Here is a 22220-nt window from a genome sequence, read left to right as displayed (position 1 = left end):
GGTAACTTTACATCCATCTCTGCCAAATGATTTGGAAATCTCAGTGTCTTCGATTGCCTGTCACCGTATGATGATATGGAGCAGGGTAGTCTCAGGTCCTGTACGCCGTCCGTCGTCGGGTACAAGTGAAGCCTCAGCTTTGTTCGTTTAGGCACACAGACGCGGGCGTTTGTGATGCCACCATCTCAAGAATGACTGCATTTAATTGGCGTTTGAAGGTCGGATAATTTTATAGCTCTTGGATATGTTCCTCCATCCAGAATATATATATATATATATATATATATATATATATATATATATAGTAAGAGATTGTCGATCTGTGATTATGTTTGATGCTACAGATGATGAAATCAGAATAATCGATAATATTGCTGCAAATTCATCCATTTCTTTGTTTTTTGTTTTTCCCCACACACTGACAACGCACGAAGGAAATGAATCCAAGAAAAACTCTTCGGCCATCTCCACCATCATCCGCAAGCGCTGTGTCGTTGTCAGCTATCAGATGATGGCAGTTGAATCAGATGATTAGATTCCCTTCCGAGCCAAAAGAATTCCGAGATCCACAGTGGAGTAGGGCAGCGTGGTAATTGCGCGACATGATGAAGCCACTTGACCTTGGCCATTAATGTACCCCGTCCCCCCCCCCCACCTTCGTACCCTTTTGTCTTCGTTCCCATGAAAAGCCCCGTCAGCTTTACACCGAAGAAAAGCTTCGTTGGGAAACCCAACCCCAACCCCAACCCCAACCTATTGTTTCCTTCCTTCCACACACCACACGTTGATCATCGATCGATCCATCCATCCATCATCTACTCTTCCGATTAAATTAGTATTTATTAATCATTTCAATTGATTCGGTGGAATCGCATTCGCATTGAATCCACGTCGATTATCGAAGTTCTACAAGAAACTTGATTTGGATACACCAACTTCTCGTCCTTGCAGTTGCAGTTTCATCCATCAACAAAAGTTGGAAAGACAAATCTACAAGTTTGACAAGGATTACTGTTTTTGATGCAAAACAAAGTTGGCTGCTTCTTTAGAATTCTTTGGCTTACGGTAAACGTTCATACGCATCGAGAAAAGTTTGCTGTCAACCCTATCGGTTGCAGTGTCAACTCCGAGTAAAGATCACAATCATAGAGGTGGAAGACCTGTGAAGCAAAGGTTACTTTTAGGATGCTAGTAGCAGATGAAACAACCACACCATCACATAGTTTTTTTTTTTTTTTGCTTTGAATTTTGTATTACTTAACCACCTTTGGTGATATTATCTTTTTCAAGAAAAAATTATATAAGATTTCAATTACTCAATATTTGTTTTAAATCAATATTTTATATAAAAATTTGATGCTTTATGTATGATTTATTAATTTTTTTATTTTTTATAAAAAAATAATATATCGTATACATCATCATCGATAAGATACCTTGATGTTCTCGTTCTTTCGTCTCTTTGGCTAATAAGTTACTTTATGCATCCAACAAAAAAATTATCTTCTTGTGAGCTATAACATTACAACTTTCACAACATTGCAAAGTGTTTAATATCAAAAATTAATAGTTTCGAATATGAGATGTTAATAAATTTATGTTAGGTTACATGACTCTTTATAATTAGATAAGATATATAATATAATTAATTAAATTCTGATGATAGATATTAGCTCAGCAGCATGCCCTTATACGAGGAACTCAGTTAGAATACGTAATTGAGATATTACGATTTTAGATTTAAAAACGATGTCTTTACAAATCATATAAAATCATATCGAAAGATATACATTCTAATATTAATTTAATATTATTTAATTTTAATACTAACATAAAATAATTGTTTGCATTACATATTACATATTACATGTTTTACAGTTACTATCTGAGCATTGGATGCTACTCATGGCGCGCATATATATCAAACGTCATCATAGCGTAGCAAAAGTTCTCAACACATTCCCACGAGTTGTTTGGATCGCTGTTGCTTTGCTCATCTGCATATAAGATCGGCCATTGGAGACTGCAATGGGGCCCATCGGTGGGTCCTCCTCCTTCCTGTCTTCTCACCTGTAAATAATATTAGCTCAGCAACATCCGAGAACCATAAATGGAGATAACATGAGCATATCACGTGTACTGTTTCTCCTCCTTCCTGCAGAAGCAGGGTAGATCAGCTAAAAGAACCCCAGCTTGAAGTCTTCTCGGTGTCCGCAGGTGGAGCAACAAGACTTTCCATGCATCTGCGAGACGAACCGAGGAGATCATGGTCTTGCAGCCCACACCTGTAACGACGATGATGTTGCTGAGAGCATGCATCCTCGTACGTACTTCCATCAGCATGTAGATATATACATCGAAAAGTTGCTTTCGTTCCTTGCGTCGCGTGTGCTATTCCCCTACGTACTGAGATCAAATCCAGGGTATCTGCAGGCTTCCCAAGGCTGAGCAGACGCCAAACCTCCACTGACCGCCACTTTTCCTCTCGAAAGAAGCAGCGTGGGAGGGTGGCGTTTCTTTTTGCCTTCACAAGTTCCGAGGAGCCATGACAAGACTGTAGTGGCGGTGGTGGCGATGGTGGTGCCGGGGAGGGCGACTGCACCATGAGCGCCACATGGGTGCCGTGGTCGGCCTTCGCGATGCCTGAGGGGCTCGATGGGTGGAGGGATAGCACGAATCACGAGGCAGAAGGCGGGTGACTGGCGTCGTGTCGCCATCGCGATGGTCCCTGCCGCCGGCGTGCCGGCTACTGCAGCGGATCTTGGCCGGATCCGCCCCCCACGTGACCTCTGCCCCCACCCTCCCCCACTGGCGCCCTCCATCGTACGGCCAGGATTCCTGTGTCCCCTGCCCGATGATGTCTGGTCCATCACACCGAACACCCGAATCACCAATAGGGGCTCCGGCCTTTTTACGTATCCGTCCCTTCAAAGTGTAGAAATAATAGCATCGTCCTCGCAAATTTTGATATTAAATTGATTCTATTCACATATATTCCTTTTATTGATTCTACTCACATATATTTATTTACTCTCACAACTAACCTCCACTATTATTTTTAATTAATTAAATAAGATATTTTATCAAAAAAATTTCATGATGATTTTAATTAATTAAGTAAAAATCGAACTATGATGATTTTAGTTTGATGGAAATATAATAGCTATAAACAAAACACTGGATGAGTTAACCTAATCGTGATGAGTCTTGTAATACAATGAATCAAGGTGGTATAGGTTATGTGCTAAGAATTATTCCTTGAAGAAATTTCTAGAACAGGGATATAAATTTTATCTTTCAATTAAAACTAAGATAGATTAAAAAAAATTAAACTAAACTATAGGTTCCAATAAACAATATAGTTTTGACTTTTTAATGGGGTTGGCACTCCTAAACCAAATATTTAGCCTCTACAAGGAAATATACTCTTTCTTCCATTATCCTCAGAACTTATCCACCTCTTATTTATAATTAGTCAAAACATGACTCACTCTGTCCCATTCCTAATGCTGCCTTCCTTTTTTTTTGCTTTTTGCAAGTCAATTTGATATGATGTAGAATCAATATTATAATCGAGACATAAAAGGACGAGGTCAAATCTACTATATACATTTTGGTACTTAAATAATCCTTGAATCATGTGCAAATAGGAACCACTAGAAATTTAAATTTTTAAAAAATAACACAAAGGAATCATTGAAATAAATATTGATAAGAAAATAATAAAGTTATATATATTTAGTGTGATATCAACTCACGTTTATCTCATTGGTCTTTCGGTGGAAGGGAAGGGAGCTTCTAAAAAATGTTAGTACCAACCATAACGAATTTAATCTTATTTAAGATCTATCTAAAATTTATTAAAAAGATATCTATTCATGTAATTTACTACTTCATATATCTTATCAAGATATATGTAATCTTGATAAAATAAATAAATAATCTTCTATCGATACGAGTGATTTATCTGTAAATATAAGATATATAATATGTTATATATAATATAAATTTTTTTTTTATGCTATTAGATCCTATTTATTTATAGGTGAGAGTTTCTCTCATCAACCATATCTCCTAAGTAATTCTATTATAAAATAGATTTTTTTATTAATCAATATTATTATCATAATTTAAATATTTTTATTATATATCTTATCTAATTATAAATAATTACGTAATCTAATATTATCATCTTATATGTAAATCCTGTTTCGTGATAATAATTAACCGCAAGTTAGATAGCCTTTTTTTTATTATCCTATAATTTTTTGTTTCCATATATATATATATATATATATATATACACGCTAAATGATTAAATGGATGAGCGGTGGGTTCGTTTCCCGACGGCCGAAAGGGACGCGATTCCCTGGGGAATGGGGTGGCCCACTGACAGCCCATGGATCGGACGGTTGACAAAAGGTTCAGATTCCCCCACGCGGCATGTCGGTTGATCTGGCAGGGATGGTGGGCGTCACGTGGGTAGTGTACCCTCGTCTCCGATACGTCCATCATTGCTGACTCAGATGGGCCCCATAATGTCCTTGGGTTTTCGTCTGTGGCGCCGTCTAAAGTTGGCAAGAGAATATTGGGAGACGGTAGCGAGAGGGTAAAAAGAAAGGAGTAATGCACATACTGCTATATTTAATTGATTGATAGTCGTTCATTGTTATAATAATTATTTTTTATTACATTAAACGGTCTTAAATATACGATTCCAACGTATGATACTGTTCTGATACCATTAATTAAAGCTTAAGATATTATGAAATGATTCTTTAACATCTCCACTCGGGCGATGAGATGTGGAGGCAAGAATTGGATTATTTTATTCTCTTCTGAAATCATCATAATTTTTTAATGCTACCTAATTTCAAATTTGTAGCCTAATTATGTTTATACGTTTAACTATTAAAATAATCTCATTAACAAATATCGTATATGTTGATCTTTATCCTATATATATATAATTAATAAATTCATCCATTAGGCATGTAAAATGTTAAATTCTCATATAGATTCTTGATATAATCATATATTAATAAAAATATTAATAGATTGAATTTATTTTATATAAAAAAATATTCATCTCTAATCAAATCTCAACATGTGACATTCTAACATTAATAAAAGAAAAAAAAAATCTTGATCGATCAATCAACTACGCTAACATTAATTAAACGAAAAACATTCAAAGAATATTTTCTATTACACATAATTTTTTTTAATACATGATATAATTATTGAGATCATATCCTTCTTACCCTTACCTACCTAACCTAAATATCAAAGGGATATGTTAAGAATACTCTTCGATACTAGTCTTGATTTTCATAGTATAAGTTGACTCGATACGCTAAAGCATATCGTATCGGTTAATCATGCATGATTTTGTAGTTTATATGACGAAGTAGATTAACCTCCCCGAGTGATTAAATCTAGAATGATAATTCTTTCTGCTGCAGTGATAGAATTGATGGATTATTGGAAACAATAGCTTCCTTTTAATGCTATAATAGTTGGTCTGAACACAGTAGAATTTAGGATAGTGTAAAGACTATTGGCAAGTCAACATGATACAAAGTAATCTAAAAAGTGCCAAAGTTGAAGCTTTTGGAGAAGGCTTTAAGGGAGCAAAATGGCAACACAAACACAGGTTATATAATTGTGGACGAGCAGTTATCGATTCTTCAAAAACCTATACAACGATTAAAAAAATAGAAAAAAAAAATCATCGCTAAGTTGCACTAAGAAGATAAGAGTTTTATATACAAAACATATATCACTTTATAATCGAAGAAAATATGTTAAGAAGATAATTTTAGACTTCATAGCAATTTTTCCTATTGTAACAATCTTCCCTGCCTCCTTAGATCCGTCGTTCTTCTCAAGTGCCTCATTCTCAAATCATAAATTGAGTTAAAATATAAGGAATATAAAAATATCATTTTATCTCTATCATTTTTTATTATTATAAAGAATCTTGACTTTATAGCCTTTTTACTTCATTCACCAAACAAGCTCATCTTTATTTTTCCGTATAGGGTTAGAGATGGAGGTAGATCTTGATTCTAGGGTTTTGTGATGATCTAACAAAGATTGATTTACTAACATTTGTTCTTAGGGGCTATGTGAATTTATCAAAGATTGATTTGTCACATGCTAATAATATACATGATGAACCTTTGGCTAGGTAGAGTCTAGGCTCCTGCTCATAAAGAACACAAATAGACTCTTGATCACATCAAAAAGGCATGCGAATATGTAATCAATTCGGTGGTTATATGATCGGATGGAAAAACTGGCCCTCCTGTTCTCATATTCACATCATTCACCACAGTGTACAACATGCTTGCAAAACTGCATTGGCATTCGATGCCTGCTGCTACTACTTTTCCTTTAATCGATGGGTACGATGGAATTCTTTTTGGGTGGGTGCGAGGTTAGAGACCTATTCATGGAATATCATGAACATGACCTTACAGGACTTTGTCACCATCCGTGGAAATGAGCATGGCGTCGATGGGTGGTAGACAAAAGCCTTTATTTATAATGATGAAGACAAGAACAGATCCTCGAGGGTGATGGGAAAGCAAAGGTTTTTGTTACAAAGAGGAGATATTGGTGGTCAATCATGTCCGGTGGATGGAAAAGAAAAAGGTTGTGATGTGAAGAGCATAGGTTGGCCTTTACCCATCAATTACTACTGTCCATTCTCTCATTCGGTGATAGAAACCTCCTCATTTATCGATGGATGTTTTGCACCAACCAAAGTGTCAAACCACCATATCCTTTTCTTTCTTTCTTTTTTGTCTCCCGAAAGAATAATTATGAATTGTTTACAAAAAAAAAAAAAATCTGATGCTGTGATTTTCATATCTTGAATCTCAAGCCTTGGAATGAATAGTGATCAATGAAGTTCAAATATTTTCCAGTTACATACATAGAATCACAAGCATGTACTGATCATCAAGTTCATGGCTTGCTGAAGCAAATCATATTGCAGCCTAGTAGTAATGAACTTTGGCATAACATATATATATTCCTTCTATTTAAATTGAAGGTTTTGATCTCTTCTCATGGGAGGGAGAAAGGATAATAAGTTTGTTTGTCTTTTGGAGGAAACAAAAAATCACTGATTACCTGAGATTTTTATTAAGAGATCAGAGGGCTTTTTTTTATTGGTTTAACTATAGTTTGCCATCAAAGTAAATCATAACATGGAATTACTGTCTTTTACTTGTACTTTTTGCTGAAATGAGACTACTCCTACAGCAAGAAACACACACATGGTCACGCTTGAGCTGATGAATCAAAACAAAGCAGGAATTGATTACATTAAAATGATTGCAGGGACAGCATTTGTTTCGATTTTCCGTATAATTAAAAGGAAATTATGTGCTTCCTTTGATTTATGTGTGTCGAAAAGCAGATGCGCATGAAAGAGTCTCTTGTCACAACATGAGCTCCGTTGTCTTCTTATTCTTATCTCCTTATCTCTTATGATTCCAATGCTGCTTTCTCACTCCTACTACTCTCCTTTTTCTTTTCTTTTGCATAACTTCTACTGTTATCTTTGGACCAGTCAGATGACAATTGTAATCCTTTGATTCATTGCGACAACAAATAACAATAAAATAGTAAAATTTTAATTATTTAAGATCGATTTAAGTTTTATAAAACTTATATTCTTAATTAAATTAAAAATATTTAAATTTTTAGTAAGATCTTTCTAAATCTCATTCTCTCTCTCTCTCTCTCTCTCTTAGTGTATCTGTTAATAGTTTCACATCTTTCAACTACAACATCTTTTAAGCCTCCCTAGCACATATATGTAAACCTCATTCTATCCTCTATCCAGACTACACATAATTATTTATGATTAAAAATATTTTTTTTTATCTTTCCTAATAAATAATTCCATGCATCAATCAATCCTTGAATCCTTTGATTCAGTAGAAAAGCTAAACAGTTTTAGGCAATATTGCAACACCAGGTTGAGACTCCAATACTTACAGAAGAGCGTAAAGAATGAATGTTCTCAGGTTGGAAACAGTGAATGTGTTTTAAATGGAAGATGTTAATTTGTTGCCTTGGCTTTCCAAGGTATATATATATACCATCGCATTCTCCATGCTGCATGCATGTGACCTAATAAGCCCAGCCCATCACACTGTGGTGAGAGGAGGCCGAGCGGTGAGGGAGCTCAGCTCACGGGGACAAGTCATTGTGCCGGAAAGAAGTTGAACGGGTGCAGCTAATCGCAAGGTCTTCTTGATGGAGGAATGACGAACATGGTGGGCAAATCATGCATCGAGAAAATGCAAGAAAAGAATATACATAATCACAGACACTGATATATATATATATATATATATATATATATATAGATACTTCTCAATCTAACAAAAGATGCTGAGGCATCAGCATTCTCTCTCCCCGTAAATGAGATGATGTTATGACGAAAGAATAGATGATGGAATCACGAAGCTTCTTTTGCAAGCCTCCTGTAACGTTATTTTAATTTCCGAAATGATGTTATAATCAATTTCTAGATAAAATAATGAAAGAACTTTGGGGATAAGAATATGATGCATCGAGACACCAAGAACTTTTTTCTTAATGTAAGCGATCTTACTATAAATCTATTTCTATATGGATTATTGGAACGGAGAGAAGACTTGCCTTTGCTATGAAATGCATAGTTAAGAGTGGCAGCATAGATATCACATCATGTTTAGTTGCTAATAAGGTGGTCAAAAGATGATTTGATAGTAGAAAAGTTGGAACGAAAAGAGTATACTTCGGACATTCCATACGGACAAATCTTCTTCTAAAGAACAATTTAGATACGCTCGTATGATAATGTCGGTATTTATGCACATAATTTGTCAGTCAAAAGATGAATAGATTTGCAACTAACGAATAAAGCACGCTCTTTGGATAGATATCATTGGTTTCTTACCAGCCATTTTACGTACAACATCAAGTAGGGTTACCTACTCGTCACTTTGTTTCATGATGCCAACTGACGATACTAGCAAATGGAGGAAAGGTACAAGCAAGAAGAACTTGATTCGACCGTCTGCTATTCGTAGGTCATACTGAACACGCACGCAGTTTGAAGGCAGCAGGCCGTCGGCAATTGTGCTTTCTTTAGTTCTAAGTTGCGGACGACTCATCGGAACTAATCAGACATGGATTCGGTCTGATATCGGCGGTTCTTCTGGATTTGGACCTGTTGGGACCTGACGCTGGATCTGTTTACTCGGTTCACGACGACGGATTCGTTTGACTTGTTCACCTGCTTCGGCCAGAGCCGGTGGTTCTTCTGGATTCGGACCTGAAGGAACCAGACGCTGGATATGTTTTCTCGACTCACCGGAAACCGGTGGTTCTCTTGGATTTGGACCGGAGGGAACCTGACGCTGGCTCTCCACTATGCTTTCCATCTCCTCGGCTTCGTTCACGAGGAGTCGTCGACGGTTGTCGACTTCATCCGACCTATGACGGGACGATAAGCTTGGCTCCTCACGAAGAAGCCTCCTCGCTGCTGCAGCAGTACTACCTGCAAAAAGCGCCAAGACCATCACGACACAAAGCCTCGCTCGTCGCTCCATACCTCGGCTATACACGGTGGGTGGAATTCCTGATGCAGCGGTAGCATATGAAACCACGGCCTTGCTTTTATATACGACTATCGAGAATCTCGTGCTTCTGTCACTGGTTTTCTGATCTCTGATGCGGTCAATATCCGCTTCTATGTATGGGACAATCTTTGTTTGCCGAGCGGATCCCTTTTGCTTTGTTTCTGGCCATCTTTTATGGTCTTCCTCATCCGCAGCCACAGTTGCGCTGTACGAAGACATGTATTCCCAATGGGAATACTACCTTGTCATGGACGTCAGCGAAGCAAACAAGGCGAGTGGGAAGCAGGCCAACGTAGGTAGGTTGGGAAAGATGCAGAAGTCCGCTGAGACGCCTGTGATACGCTGCGCAATCATTGCCTGCAAGTCATCGCAAGAGACGTCGTCGCGTATGGAGAGAAGATTCCTTCCTACATCGAGCCCTCACCAAGGCAACTTCATCCCATTACGCGGTGTTTGTGACGACGGCCCACCCATTGGTTAATCATTCAAAGCATCTACCATTGCTCAAAGGATCCACTGACAATTACATCTTACAACATTTCTCCTTTGGGGGGCTTTGGGATTTGCAAAATGGTATTAACAAATAATAAAGGTTGAGTTATTCAGTTCTTGTATGGGAATATTGATCAAAAGAATTTTGGGTGAAATTTATTGAATTAATTAATATTATTATTATTATTTTTTGGGTTGAAAGTTATTGGAAGGAGCATATGTGGAGGATCATAGTATTTGGATGGAACATATAAGTTATATCAAAATTTATAGGGGCAAATGTATCTTTTTTCTTCACATTTTAAAGTGTATATACATTAAAAAGATATTATAATTTTACAATATGAATGAGTTGGTATCACATCCTTTTCTTTCCAGCCAACTATGCTAATTAACTGCCGACTAAGTTGCATATCACTAGTATATTAATTAATCATCTTACTTCGTGATCCAGTAATCCTAATGGATGATCCCTACCAACTTTGCTTGGGAGGCTGTTTTGCATCACCACAACCACTAATTATTATGCTTGAGCGGTGGAGTTTCCTCCATCCAAGAGTTCACGGACATGCGCGGTCAAGGAGAGATGCAAAGCGCGAGTGCAACTGAGCTTTCCGATCATTGCCCGACCAACACAGAAGGCGTAGCAGAACCTCCGGCGGACGAGATCCCTCCATGGGAGCAACAGATAACAGTGAGAGGGGTGGTGGTGGGAGCCATGTTAGGGACCTTCTTCTGCATCGTCGAACACCACTTCAATCTGAGGGTAGGCCTGGCGCCGTCCATCAACCTGGCTGCTGGACTCCTCTCCTACTTCTTCATTTCCCTGTGGACGCGCACTCTCTCGAAGCTGGGATTCGAGGTTACTGCCTTCACCAAGCAGGAGAACACCATGGTCCAGACCTCCATTGTGACCTGCTATATGCTTGCTTTTAGTGGTAATCAAGTAGTAACTCGGTGCCCTCTTATTTCCCGATTGCTTGTCATATCTACTGCCCTACGCTTCCGCTGACCGACCAGGCACCAGCTACCATTCCTTTGCTGCTGCACTAGTGAATTGGTTTCCATGCTAAAGTAGTTCTTTAGTGACTTCTGCTTGCTTGCTCTATATGTTCTTCATGTTGTTCTTATCGGTTTTAGAAGATGTAGGTTAAATGAATCTTAATCATCGTCAGAATAGTATTTTTAGGGTGAAGACTCCACTTCTTATCGTGTGTGATTCATCAAATCAATAATATTAGATCTCTGCTAAGGATATTCTCGACTTCATCATGTATAAGTTTAGCGAATATGTATATTTTAGTTCTAATGAGTCATGTGAAAACAGGATTTGAAATGTTGCCTGCTGATGTGGTTATGCCATCACCCTCCCATCGATGCTTACATTTATTTGTCAGGTCCACCTCGTTTATTTCTTTGACCGCCGACTCCTATTCCCAAATATAGTGTATCGATAGCTTGGCCTTTCACATCCATCAAAAGATAAAAGGCGTTTGTGCAAAGCTATCGACGTGGAGTCGACGTCAAGTTAGCTTAGAAAAAGCGATAAACAATTGCCTGCTTGACAGACATTTGAGGTCTTTTAAACTCCTTCAAATTATGATTATGAGAAAGCTTAGATGCTACTAATACGAGCTAAATGACAATATAATCTTAGTTCCGTTGCAACTTTTTGTGAATGGTCAGCTGGATATTGATGCAAGTAATTAATGTAGCAAAAAACATAGGTCTATCCATCAAAATCGTTCAAGTTCCTAAATTATTTACTATTTAATTTTTAATATAATTTGGTCGTCAAAGCTTTATTATTATTATTATTATTATTATTTGTAGATGAGGATGAAATATTAGACGGTATCATCACCGTCTAAGCGTCGTTTAGACGATTGGTTTCATCACAAAGTATGAAACAAAGAGCCTCAATCATTATTCCGTAACAGTACCGGATGAGTCACCACACGACCAACTACCAGCCAAACGGAAACGCTGACAATGACCGGTTCAGCCGTGACGTCGACCGCCAGAAGGACCAATCGTGTTCCGTCTTTCCTGACGCCGCTGCGACGCTCTGTTCCGAGGAAATCCCCACAACCGTCCTATCGATTCCCCCTTCCCCATCGATTTCTCCACTGTCCCCGCTCATCACCGGCGAAGCGATGGGAATGGAGGTGGGCTCCGCGGTGGAGATCTCGGAGCCACTCCTGCCGCCGGAGAAGACGGGGGAACTCGTACACGCTGAAAAGATCCCACCTTGGAGGGAGCAGATCACCGTCAGGGGCTTGCTTGTGAGTACCGTCCTGGGGGCTCTGTTCTGCATCATCACCCACAAGCTCAATCTCACGGTGGGAGTGATCCCGTCGCTCAACGTAGCCGCTGGCCTCTTGGGGTTCTTCTTCGTCAAGAGCTGGACCGAGCTTGCATCGAGGATTGGAGTCTCGGCGAAGCCCTTCACGAGGCAGGAGAACACGGTGATCCAAACTTGCGTCGTGGCCTGCTATGGATTGGCCTTCAGTGGTAACTGCTAATATCGTTTCTGTATTGGGATTTGTTGTTCCTTTTTCGTCGCGTGTCGAATTTGCAGAAATAGGGCTTTTATTTCTCCCCTGCTTTCTTTTCACGTTCTCTTTGATCTTGGCGATGCATCCGGTGATTGGTGTTGTTTTGTGATGAGGCTACGTTGTCGGTTCGCATGGTTAATATGTTTCTGGGGCTATCACAATCTTCTAAAGTTCTGTGTTAGCTGTTGAATGGCACAGTTGATCCTTGTGATTGTGGTTTATGGGTTGACATTGCAGTTAAGTATAACTATTAACCAACATCTCCTTCACAGGGGGGTTTGGGTCGTATATGCTTTCAATGGATCAAAGGACGTATGAACTCATAGGAGCTGATTATCCTGGTAACAGAGCAGAAGATGTTAAAAATCCTTCCTTGAGTTGGATGATTGGTTTCATGTTTGTTGTGAGTTTCCTCGGGCTATTTAGCCTCGTGGCACTACGTAAGGTATTTGCAGCTATAATTTTATCGGAATTTGGTACTAGAACTTAGTTGTGTTGTTGGATGCATTCTATGTATAATGTTAGTTGGGATTTGTTGCAGTGAAATATGCTTTATGTTGGAATATGTTTCATGGATCATGTTAGCTTCTGATCATCATTTTTCTGTTAAGGTATTCCACCACCAATTTGTTGACTGAGGTAGGTAAATAAAGCAGTGCTGCTTTTGCTTTGGTTCTATACACATCTGACGTTCTACATAGTTATTCCCATAACTAAGGAATCAAATATTGGTAAAGAGCTCTCAGATAAAACAGAACGAAAGTTAGCAGCAAGACAGATATAAATTAGTCTATACAAGGTTTCTGCAATTGGGTCCAGTTCAGGATTGATGAAGGAGATCAAATCGTTGCTTTAATTTTAGTTGTGTTAAATACCACATGATGACTAAAGAGACCCAGCTTGGATCACAAATTGATCAAAGGTGGTTTTAGGCTGGAATAGGCCCTGTAGATTCTCAAATTGACTTAATTTGGATTCATCAAGAAGCGTTTTGTGACTATAAGCATATTTGTCATTCTGTTGTTGTCATCACCGAGTCTAGGTAGGACTGATTAACTATCACACTCAATGATTGCTACGACTAAGTGAATATCTCTCTCTGTATAGAATGTATAACTTTTTAGCTTTATATGGTTCAACAGTGTTCCAACTTTTTGGGGTTGGTTGCTTGGATCTTTTCCCTCCAGTAGCTCTAATTGGCATTTCAAATTTATTTTTTTTACTTCTGTTATGCTCAAACCAATGCCGAGGAGCTTCATGCTTCATCTTTATTGTCCATATTTCATCTATTCTGCATGAAGAAAAATACTAGAACATTCAACTATCAACATGACGAAGAATACATACTTAGGAATTAGAAAATATATTTTCTAACAATGATTACCTGTATTGACCCTTCTTTTCCTTACTTTTTCCATTGACCAAAACGAAGAAGCTTTAAGAAAAAGAGACGTTAACATGCAAGGTAATATAGAGTTTTTTTAGTATTGAAATTGACCAGTGATTTCATTTCATAAATTTCTGTCTGTCATAGACAAACTTAATATATTTGAAAATGGATTAGTTTTAGCTTTTAGTGTTTCATATGAAGTATTTATGTACATGGATTAAATTTAGGTTGTTGAAGCCATGAAACCTCTCCGTAATTAGATTACATATGTTTGAAATGAACTTAATAACTAAATGTATAATTAGGTTTCTGTCTGCAGTAAATATAGACATGCTTGTACAAGTTTATTCATCAATCCAATAGCTTGGCTAGAATGTACTACGCAAGGAATATGGAGATGTATGACATTGAACCTGTCATCATAGCAGAGATATATATAATTTGGTATTGTTTTGGAAATTGCGTAAGACAATTAGTTAGGAATTGTATTAATGTATTATTGCAGTTTACTATTTTGCTGAAAAACTTTTATGCCAAGAATGCAAATTTCAACATTTGGATTTACTATCTTAACTTTCACTTTACAATTTCTTAGTCCAATGCACTGTTGGATTTTCTTTTGTTTGCATAGAATAAAGTTCTAATCAGTTGTTATCTGCTACCCTAGAAGTTTCTTTTGGACAACAAGAGCCTGATAAGATGAATAAATGGTCACTAAGTACTGTTGTTGAAAAGCCTTATAACTGTTTGGTCTTACAAGCTCTCTGGTTTCTTGATACAGAGACTGAATAAATTTTTCGTTTGGCAGCTTAAAGAAGCTTTATATTATTATTTTTTTTCTACCTTTGGGGAAGCCAATTTAGTTCAACACAAATCAATACATTGTAAGTATCATTTTATAAAAGGCGAGAGAAAGCTCGGGGTGATTATCCTTGAACCTCATTTGTGAGAGTAGATCTCATAACGGTCACTTAGACCCTTTCTCATGTCAACTTCTTTGTTGTCTAATGCCTATGAGTTTCTAAAATCAACAATCATCTATTGCTTTCAGCCAAAAAAACATCTATTGCTTGATGATTACCAGAGGTTTTAATCATTTAGAAATTTAGTATGTCCCATCTCAAGTGGTGTTTAAACCTTTTCTTTAAAGGTTTTATTGACATTAATAAAGTATCATTCCCATATATTTACTTGTTATGATGTTGCAGGTTATGGTAATTGACTACAAGCTTACATATCCTAGTGGGACTGCTACAGCTTTGTTGATAAACAGTTTTCACACTACTACAGGAGCAGAGCTTGCTGGGTATATCTATTTCCTTGTGCATCTAGCTTGAGATTAACTATGTTGAGTGCTATTCAGGCACAAGATAGATAATGTAAATGTATGATTTTTTTTTTCTTTCATTTGATATGACTTTCATGCACTAAATGGCCTCAGAAACATCTCAAACATTCTAGAAAGCAATATAAACAAAGCTTCCACTGGGAAATTTTGGTAGCTTATTTGATTTACTCTGAAGTTTGGTTTTTAAAAAAAAAATTCTTGCAAGGTTGTTAAGTAGTAATGATAAGTTAATTAAGATCCATATCTAATGACATTAACATATGACTTTCATGCACTAAATGGCCTCAGAATCATCTCAAACATTCTAGAAAGCAATACGAACAAAGCTTCCACTGGGAAATTTTGGTAGCTTATTTGATTGACTCTGAAGTTTGGTTTTTATTAAAAAAAAATCTTGCAAGGTTGTTTGGTAGTAATGATAAGTTTATTAAGATCCATATCTTAATGACATTAAGATATGAAATGGATTTGTTGGGAGAACACAGAATAGTAGCTAACTGCTTCCAAGAACTTTATAGTCAACATTGAAATTGTTGATGAGATTGTTTAAGATAGTAACTCTTGCCTTGAGTAAGAGAAACATCCATCAAAATGTTAAAGCTGCAACCAAGAAAAGGATCGTAGTGTTATCTGCTGCAAACACTATATGTTTGAAAATAAAATATGCCATTATTTTTCTACAAAGAAGGTGTTCCATGAGAATGCCATCATTTTTCTTCTGACCCATGACAGAGGATGTTTGCAAGGTAGATGTGCTAATCAAAATTTGAAATTAATAATCCAGACACATTGTTTGATTTTCTCCTCTTCCTTTGTATGGTAAAGTGGTGATTGACTTCTTTATGCTGTATGATCAACTTTCAAGCTCATTTTTGAAGTAGGCCGGGATTTTCAGAGCTTCTCCCAGCTCACACTATGGTAGCAGAGGTACCACCGTTAAGATCTAGGAATGTGAGCAGCACGAGCTGAAAGGCTCTCATACTGTTTTGGGGGCAGGGGGCATAGATGCCAAACCTGACCCCTATCCATCATCGTAGAAGTTGTCCATTTGAAAGATTATGGTTCTCGGGTATTCAATCAATTCATCCTCCAAATCAAGGGGAGAAATAATATTAACAGTTGTTGCTATATTGGTATAGGTTTTTTAGTTCCTTCCACAGTTAAGTTGCAACATGCAGAAACGAGAAGATAACTTATCTAGCAACATGAACTCCATAATTTTCATTAGCTAGACATGTTGATTATTATGTGATATACTGCAGGAAACAAGTTCGTTGCCTGGGAAAGTATCTGAGCATAAGTTTCTTCTGGAGTTGCTTTAAATGGTTCTTCAGTGGTGTAGGAGATTCCTGCGGCTTTGACAATTTTCCCAGCCTCGGACTTGCAGCATTTAAGAACACGTAAGTGTTTCTGCCTCAACTTTTGTCATTATTTTTTCTTTGCATTTGCTAAGTGAAAGTACATGGAGAAACATTGGATTTTCTGGCTGCATCGTCAATGGCTTTGATCTTATGCTTGTGTCTTGGTCTTTGTTTAGTAGAATATCTTAGCTAGTTTATATATGAATTTGCTTTAACATATCTGTTTTTTCCATGTAAGAATCTTTTCTTTCTTGTTTCACCTTAACTGAAAATTTGGAGAATTTATGACTAAAAAACTGTTTGATGTAGGGCTTTGCGTATACACCACTGCAAATCATAATATTTACTTTTGCAATTATGTACTGTGACTGTGTGTGATTCGATGCATGTGGGAGAGGAGGGAAGGGTAAAGGAGAGTTGATGCAACATTTTACATTGCTACAATCAAGTTTTTGATCGTGTCAAATGAAAATTTAAATATTGAGTTTCTACTTTGATGAACATGATTTATAACATTTAAAAAGCTTTGACACAAAACATCATGTGGTTTTAGTACTCTTTTATTTGTTCATCAAGCTAACAGAAAATTAAATGTGAAACTTGCATTAAAGTATGTTATTAGCTATACTGATTGAGGATCCAAAGAATCTTGCCTGCCAAATGTTTGTCAATTCACCTGAATCATCACCCAAATAAAGAAGAAGAACATTAGATATTTGTATATAATGCTGGCTGTTGAGGGATGACAATGGATTTGCATGTCTATTTTTAAACCTCAAATTATTCTCTTTGGTAGTGCAAATGTTAGAAAGAGATCCAATTCAGGCAAGAACCTCTATACCAGAGAGGAAGCACTCATCTATGTTCCATCTGATTATGGTTTACATTCCTCGATGCAGATTTTACTTTGATTTCAGTCCAACATATGTTGGATGCGGTCTCATCTGCCCACACATTGTTAATTGCTCTGTCCTACTTGGAGCTATCATATCTTGGGGTTTCCTTTGGCCGTTCATCGCCACAAAAGCTGGAGACTGGTATCCAAATAACCTTGGTAGCAATGACTTTAAAGGCCTCTATGGATATAAGGTATGACAAAATTTTAGTGTTCTATTTAAATATTTGCTACTGAGTCATGAGGAAATTTCCTATCTATATGAAGCTTTAAAAAATATAAACAACACATGAGTTCGTTGTTGTAGGACTTGTATGGAAGTATGGAACTGTTATTAATGTTCATCAACTTTGTGCTAAGGCATTGAGAACAATTACAAGTAAAGAGTTTGGCAAACTTCGCTATAGTAAAGCTGGTCCTGTGGTTGGATTAATGAGAGAGGCTGGCTGAACTGAAAAGAATTTGCACCCTTAACACTCAGAGTTGATTGTTTATCTTCAATTCTTGATTTTTTTCATCACTAATTTAAATAATATTTTTTTATTGCTCATTTTTATGATTAATTTGGCATGAGTATTTCTAGGTTTTTCAAATCTTTCTTAGAAGACACTACCAACCAGACTGACATGGTGTTCAATGGGTAGCATAATGTGGCTTACCAAAGAGGCCTTAGAGTTTTTTTTTATTTATTCAGTAGATTTGTTTTTTATAAGTGAAAAGGAGAGAGGAAGAGTGGTGGAAATTGGTCGAGGGAATAAATAAAGCTCTATAACTTTCTTACAAAAAATTCTTTTATCAAGGCAGTTTCCAATGTAATTATTCTCTTACACACTCAACTTCATGAATCTCTATTTATTTATACTAAAAACATTTATTAAAATGGTTACATTCAAAGTCATGCACTATTGAAATATTCATACATCATTTCATAGTATCCCTATTTAACATACTTTTAATACATCTATTTTATGGTGTCTCTTTTCCAATATAAGATGTAAGATAAATTAAGTTTTATTGTTCAACCATTCTTGCTAGGCAAGTATACTGGATTGGACATTAGCTTCTATTGCTGAGTGAATTTGATTAATCGCTTGTAAGAATTTCAATTAACAAAAAATCATCTCAAGGCTTCGAGGGACATTGGCTTATATAAAGTTCCAGAGTGATAAGTCCATTGATAACTGCATCTCGAGGCATAAAGATGGAATTTTCCCTTCAAATTATTTCCCTCAATTATCTCCAAGAACCTAGGTTTGATATATTTCTCTAAATGTGGCACCACTTGGTTGTTTTGACCTTGTACTTTGACCTTATATTGATTTTGTTTGTTTTATATATTTTAAAATTATTTCATGTCAATGGAATTAAATTTTATCAAATAGGGCACTTTTGACTTGCTAGTTTTTTGTCTAGCCTATTACATGAGTAGTCATTTACTCAAGTTTCTAATATCAAAATTTAACTATGTTCCAGGTTTTCATTGCTATCTCTCTTATTCTTGGAGATGGTCTTTACAACTTGATAAAAATAGTAATCATAACTATCAAGGAATTCTTGAATGCGTGCTCAAAGCAAACAAGCCTTCCCCTTGTAGTGGCTCATCAAGGTAACCTGTTTCATTGATGTATTATAGATGCACTTTTTTATTTTAACCTGTATAAACAATAATCCCACTTATTCTGAAAACTGAGACAATAATAATTATTTTTGATATTAACCTTCTTTAGTGGACATCACACGACAAAATGAAAGAACTGAAAATATCAACAAGAGGTCTTGATCTTTGATAGCAAGTTTATGAGGTAGAATCTTGTATTCGCCATGTGCCTTTGCAAAATGAAAAAAAAAAAAAAGAGACTACAAGAAATTAGAAATTGAAAAAGGCCTGTTTATTAGATTGGTTGCATGCAGAACCGGAGGCTCATACCACATACTAACAAAACAACTGGAGTTTCGTAATATATAACATGAGTTTACTTCTAACAACTTGACCTGACAATAGTTCTTAGAAAAACACTGCTCAAAGATATTTGTCTTGGAGCGGTATTGGATGAATTACGGTAAACATGATTGTAACCAAAAAGTCTTCCTGCAGATGTTCTGTAAGCCAATCCTTCACAGAAGATCCAGTTACTACCATGTAGTTTGTGCACATTATCAGATGTTCACAAAATATTACATTTTAACTTTACGTCTTGATCTCTGCTCTATGTAGATGATGAGAGTTCGAAACTGTTAATGGAGGAAAGGCTGCAGAATGAAACATTTGTGAAGGACAGCATACCATCCTGGTTTGCAGCCTCTGGTTACATTGGTCTTGCTGCTATATCCACTGCAACGATACCGTGCATCTTTCCGCAGATGAGATGGTACCTAGTCCTTGCATGCTACATTGTTGCGCCGGCACTGGCCTTCTGTAATTCCTATGGCACTGGTCTCACTGATTGGAGCCTTGCGTCAACCTATGGGAAGATCGGACTTTTCGTCTTCGCCTCACTAGTCGGAAGCAAGGGCGGTGTCATCGCTGGGCTGGCAGCATGTGGTGTTATGATGTCCATCGTGTCTACCGCTGCCGATCTGATGCAGGATTTCAAGACAGGTTATCTTACCCTATCCTCTCCTAGATCCATGTTTGTATCCCAGTTGATTGGCACGGCATTAGGTTGTATCATAGCTCCTCTCACTTTCTGGCTCTATTGGACTGCTTTCGATGTCGGAGCCCCTGATGGAGTGTACAAGGCTCCATATGCAGTCATATACCGAGAAATGGCTATTTTGGGTGTCGAAGGCTTCTCAGCGCTGCCAAAGCACTGCCTGGAGCTCTGTTGTGTGTTCTTTGTTGCTGCGCTTGTGATCAATGTTATGAGGGATGTGACTCCAAAGAATGTATCCAGTTATATTCCGATACCGATGGCAATGGCAGTGCCTTTCTACATTGGAGCATATTTTGCGATCGACATGTTCGTTGGGACCGTGATACTGTATGTCTGGGAACGGCTGAACCGGAAAGAGGCTGAAGACTATGCCGGAGCGGTGGCTTCAGGCTTGATTTGTGGTGATGGAATATGGACCGTTCCATCTGCAATCCTGTCGATCTTTAGGATTGATCCACCAATCTGCATGAACTTCACTCCTAGCAGCTGAACAAAGGGCAGACCTGTGTCTGTGGTTGCCATATGTAGAATGTATGCCACCGTGCCATCTGTAACTGGACATAGCATTTGATGGGCTATTGGTATCATCAGTTCAATTATGCATGTACGAATCAATTGTCATGCATCAAATAAAATATCTGTATAAGCTTATAATTCTTTCGGGAAAGGTAATTCGATTATATTTTTCTGAAGAACAGTTGTGCCTATTTTTGTGGTTCTGTGCAGTGCCAGAATGTTTCCGGAGCGACAAAGAGGGGATTTGAACGTACTTGTACATCTCTCGAGGGTTAAAAGCTAGAATTAGGACTGCCGCAGGGATGACGGTGTCTCTCTCTGTGTTGGCTTTTCCTTCACCTATTTAATCTATTAGTTTTCTCTATGTAGCGCGTGTCCATTCAACCTGGTCTCTTCGGATCCAGAAACGCACCTCCTCCTCGCCTTTTTTAACTCACCTTCTTCTAATTTGTCGGTGATCGAGACTTCTCGCCCTTGTTCTTCCTCGATCCACCGTCTCTGGCCACCTGCGATCTCCCTCTCGCAGCAAGGCCATGGATATATGATCGACAGGTTCTTGAACTAGTCCTACCTCCCTAGTACTTCTTCAGGCTTTTGTCGTCCTTCCTTTCCTCTCCCTTCGCCGAGGACATGACCCACGAGGTGGTGGTCATCACGGATGCCTCCTCCGGCATCGGCGAGGCAAGTGTCGTCATCCCCCTCTCCTCCCTTCTTTACCTGCGACCTTTCAGTGGTGCATTCACATGCATGCAACAAAAAAAAAAAAGAGAAAGAAAGCATTAATCTTATCTTCTAGATTGTCAACATATCTTCTGGAAGAATATATAATTTTAATCAGAATTTAATTAATTTTTAATATATCTAATCCTAAGTTAATTGTGTTATATAATCTTAATATGAATTGCTCGAAGATCGCTTTGGGGAAGTGACATGTCGCCGCAGGTGACCTGTTCCGATGCCTCAGGTCGAAGCTTGCGTGTGGTGGTGGTGGTGGTGATGACGACGATGGGCAAAGGAGGTGATGAGATTAATAAAGGGAGGTCGAGTGATGATTTCAAGCATCGATCGAGTAGAAGTTTGTGTAATGGAAATCACAAACTTGATCCTTTGTGATTTCTCGTTTGATGATATGGAAATCTTTCGTTTTTGGGTGAAAGAAATGACATGTCCAACTGAGACACAGCTTCTTTCCGAGTCATATTTGGAGGTACCAATAAATGATGTTGACTTTACAGAAAGCAGTAGCGGATCAAATTATGGCTCGGTCAACGATAACCTATAGTCAGTCATATTCAGGAAAAGTCCAGTCTTGACATGGAGCTGCAGACTGCATGGCTGAGAACTTGGGACCTCACC

The 22220-nt window shown here is 37.7% G+C and overlaps 1 protein-coding gene across 2 annotated transcripts; it reads left to right on the top strand.

Annotated features, from left to right (window-relative positions):
- Window positions 1-10630: 10630 nt before the first annotated feature.
- LOC103996649 (probable metal-nicotianamine transporter YSL6) lies at window positions 10631-21043 on the top strand. 2 transcript variants are annotated; one of them, XM_009417605.3, is made up of 7 exons: window positions 10631-11080; window positions 12973-13145; window positions 15299-15396; window positions 16701-16838; window positions 17699-17888; window positions 19168-19300; window positions 19910-21043. In XM_009417605.3, exons 1-7 carry the CDS (start codon window positions 10711-10713, stop codon window positions 20836-20838), a joined length of 2031 nt encoding a protein of 676 aa, XP_009415880.2. In that variant the 5' UTR covers window positions 10631-10710; the 3' UTR covers window positions 20839-21043. The 2 variants fall into 2 exon arrangements, with proteins under 2 accessions (XP_009415880.2, XP_009415879.2); XM_009417604.3 differs by lacking the exon at window positions 10631-11080 and adding an exon at window positions 11978-12656.
- The last annotated feature ends 1177 nt before the right edge of the window (window positions 21044-22220 follow it).

This window comes from Musa acuminata, chromosome BXJ1-9, assembly GCF_036884655.1.
Source record: "Musa acuminata AAA Group cultivar baxijiao chromosome BXJ1-9, Cavendish_Baxijiao_AAA, whole genome shotgun sequence".
Classification (NCBI taxonomy): Eukaryota; Viridiplantae; Streptophyta; class Magnoliopsida; order Zingiberales; family Musaceae; genus Musa; species Musa acuminata.
This window is presented reverse-complemented; position numbering and strand designations above follow the sequence as displayed.

Bases quoted from the DNA above. Each gene is read 5' to 3' on its own strand.
- LOC103996649 (XM_009417604.3), top strand. From the start codon at position 12,089: ATGAGTCACCACACGACCAACTACCAGCCAAACGGAAACGCTGACAAT. The intron at 12,657-12,972 runs GTAACTGCTAAT...TCTCCTTCACAG, and splicing joins CTATGGATTGGCCTTCAGTG to GGGGGTTTGGGTCGTATATG. The intron at 15,397-16,700 runs GTATATCTATTT...GATATACTGCAG, and splicing joins ACAGGAGCAGAGCTTGCTGG to GAAACAAGTTCGTTGCCTGG.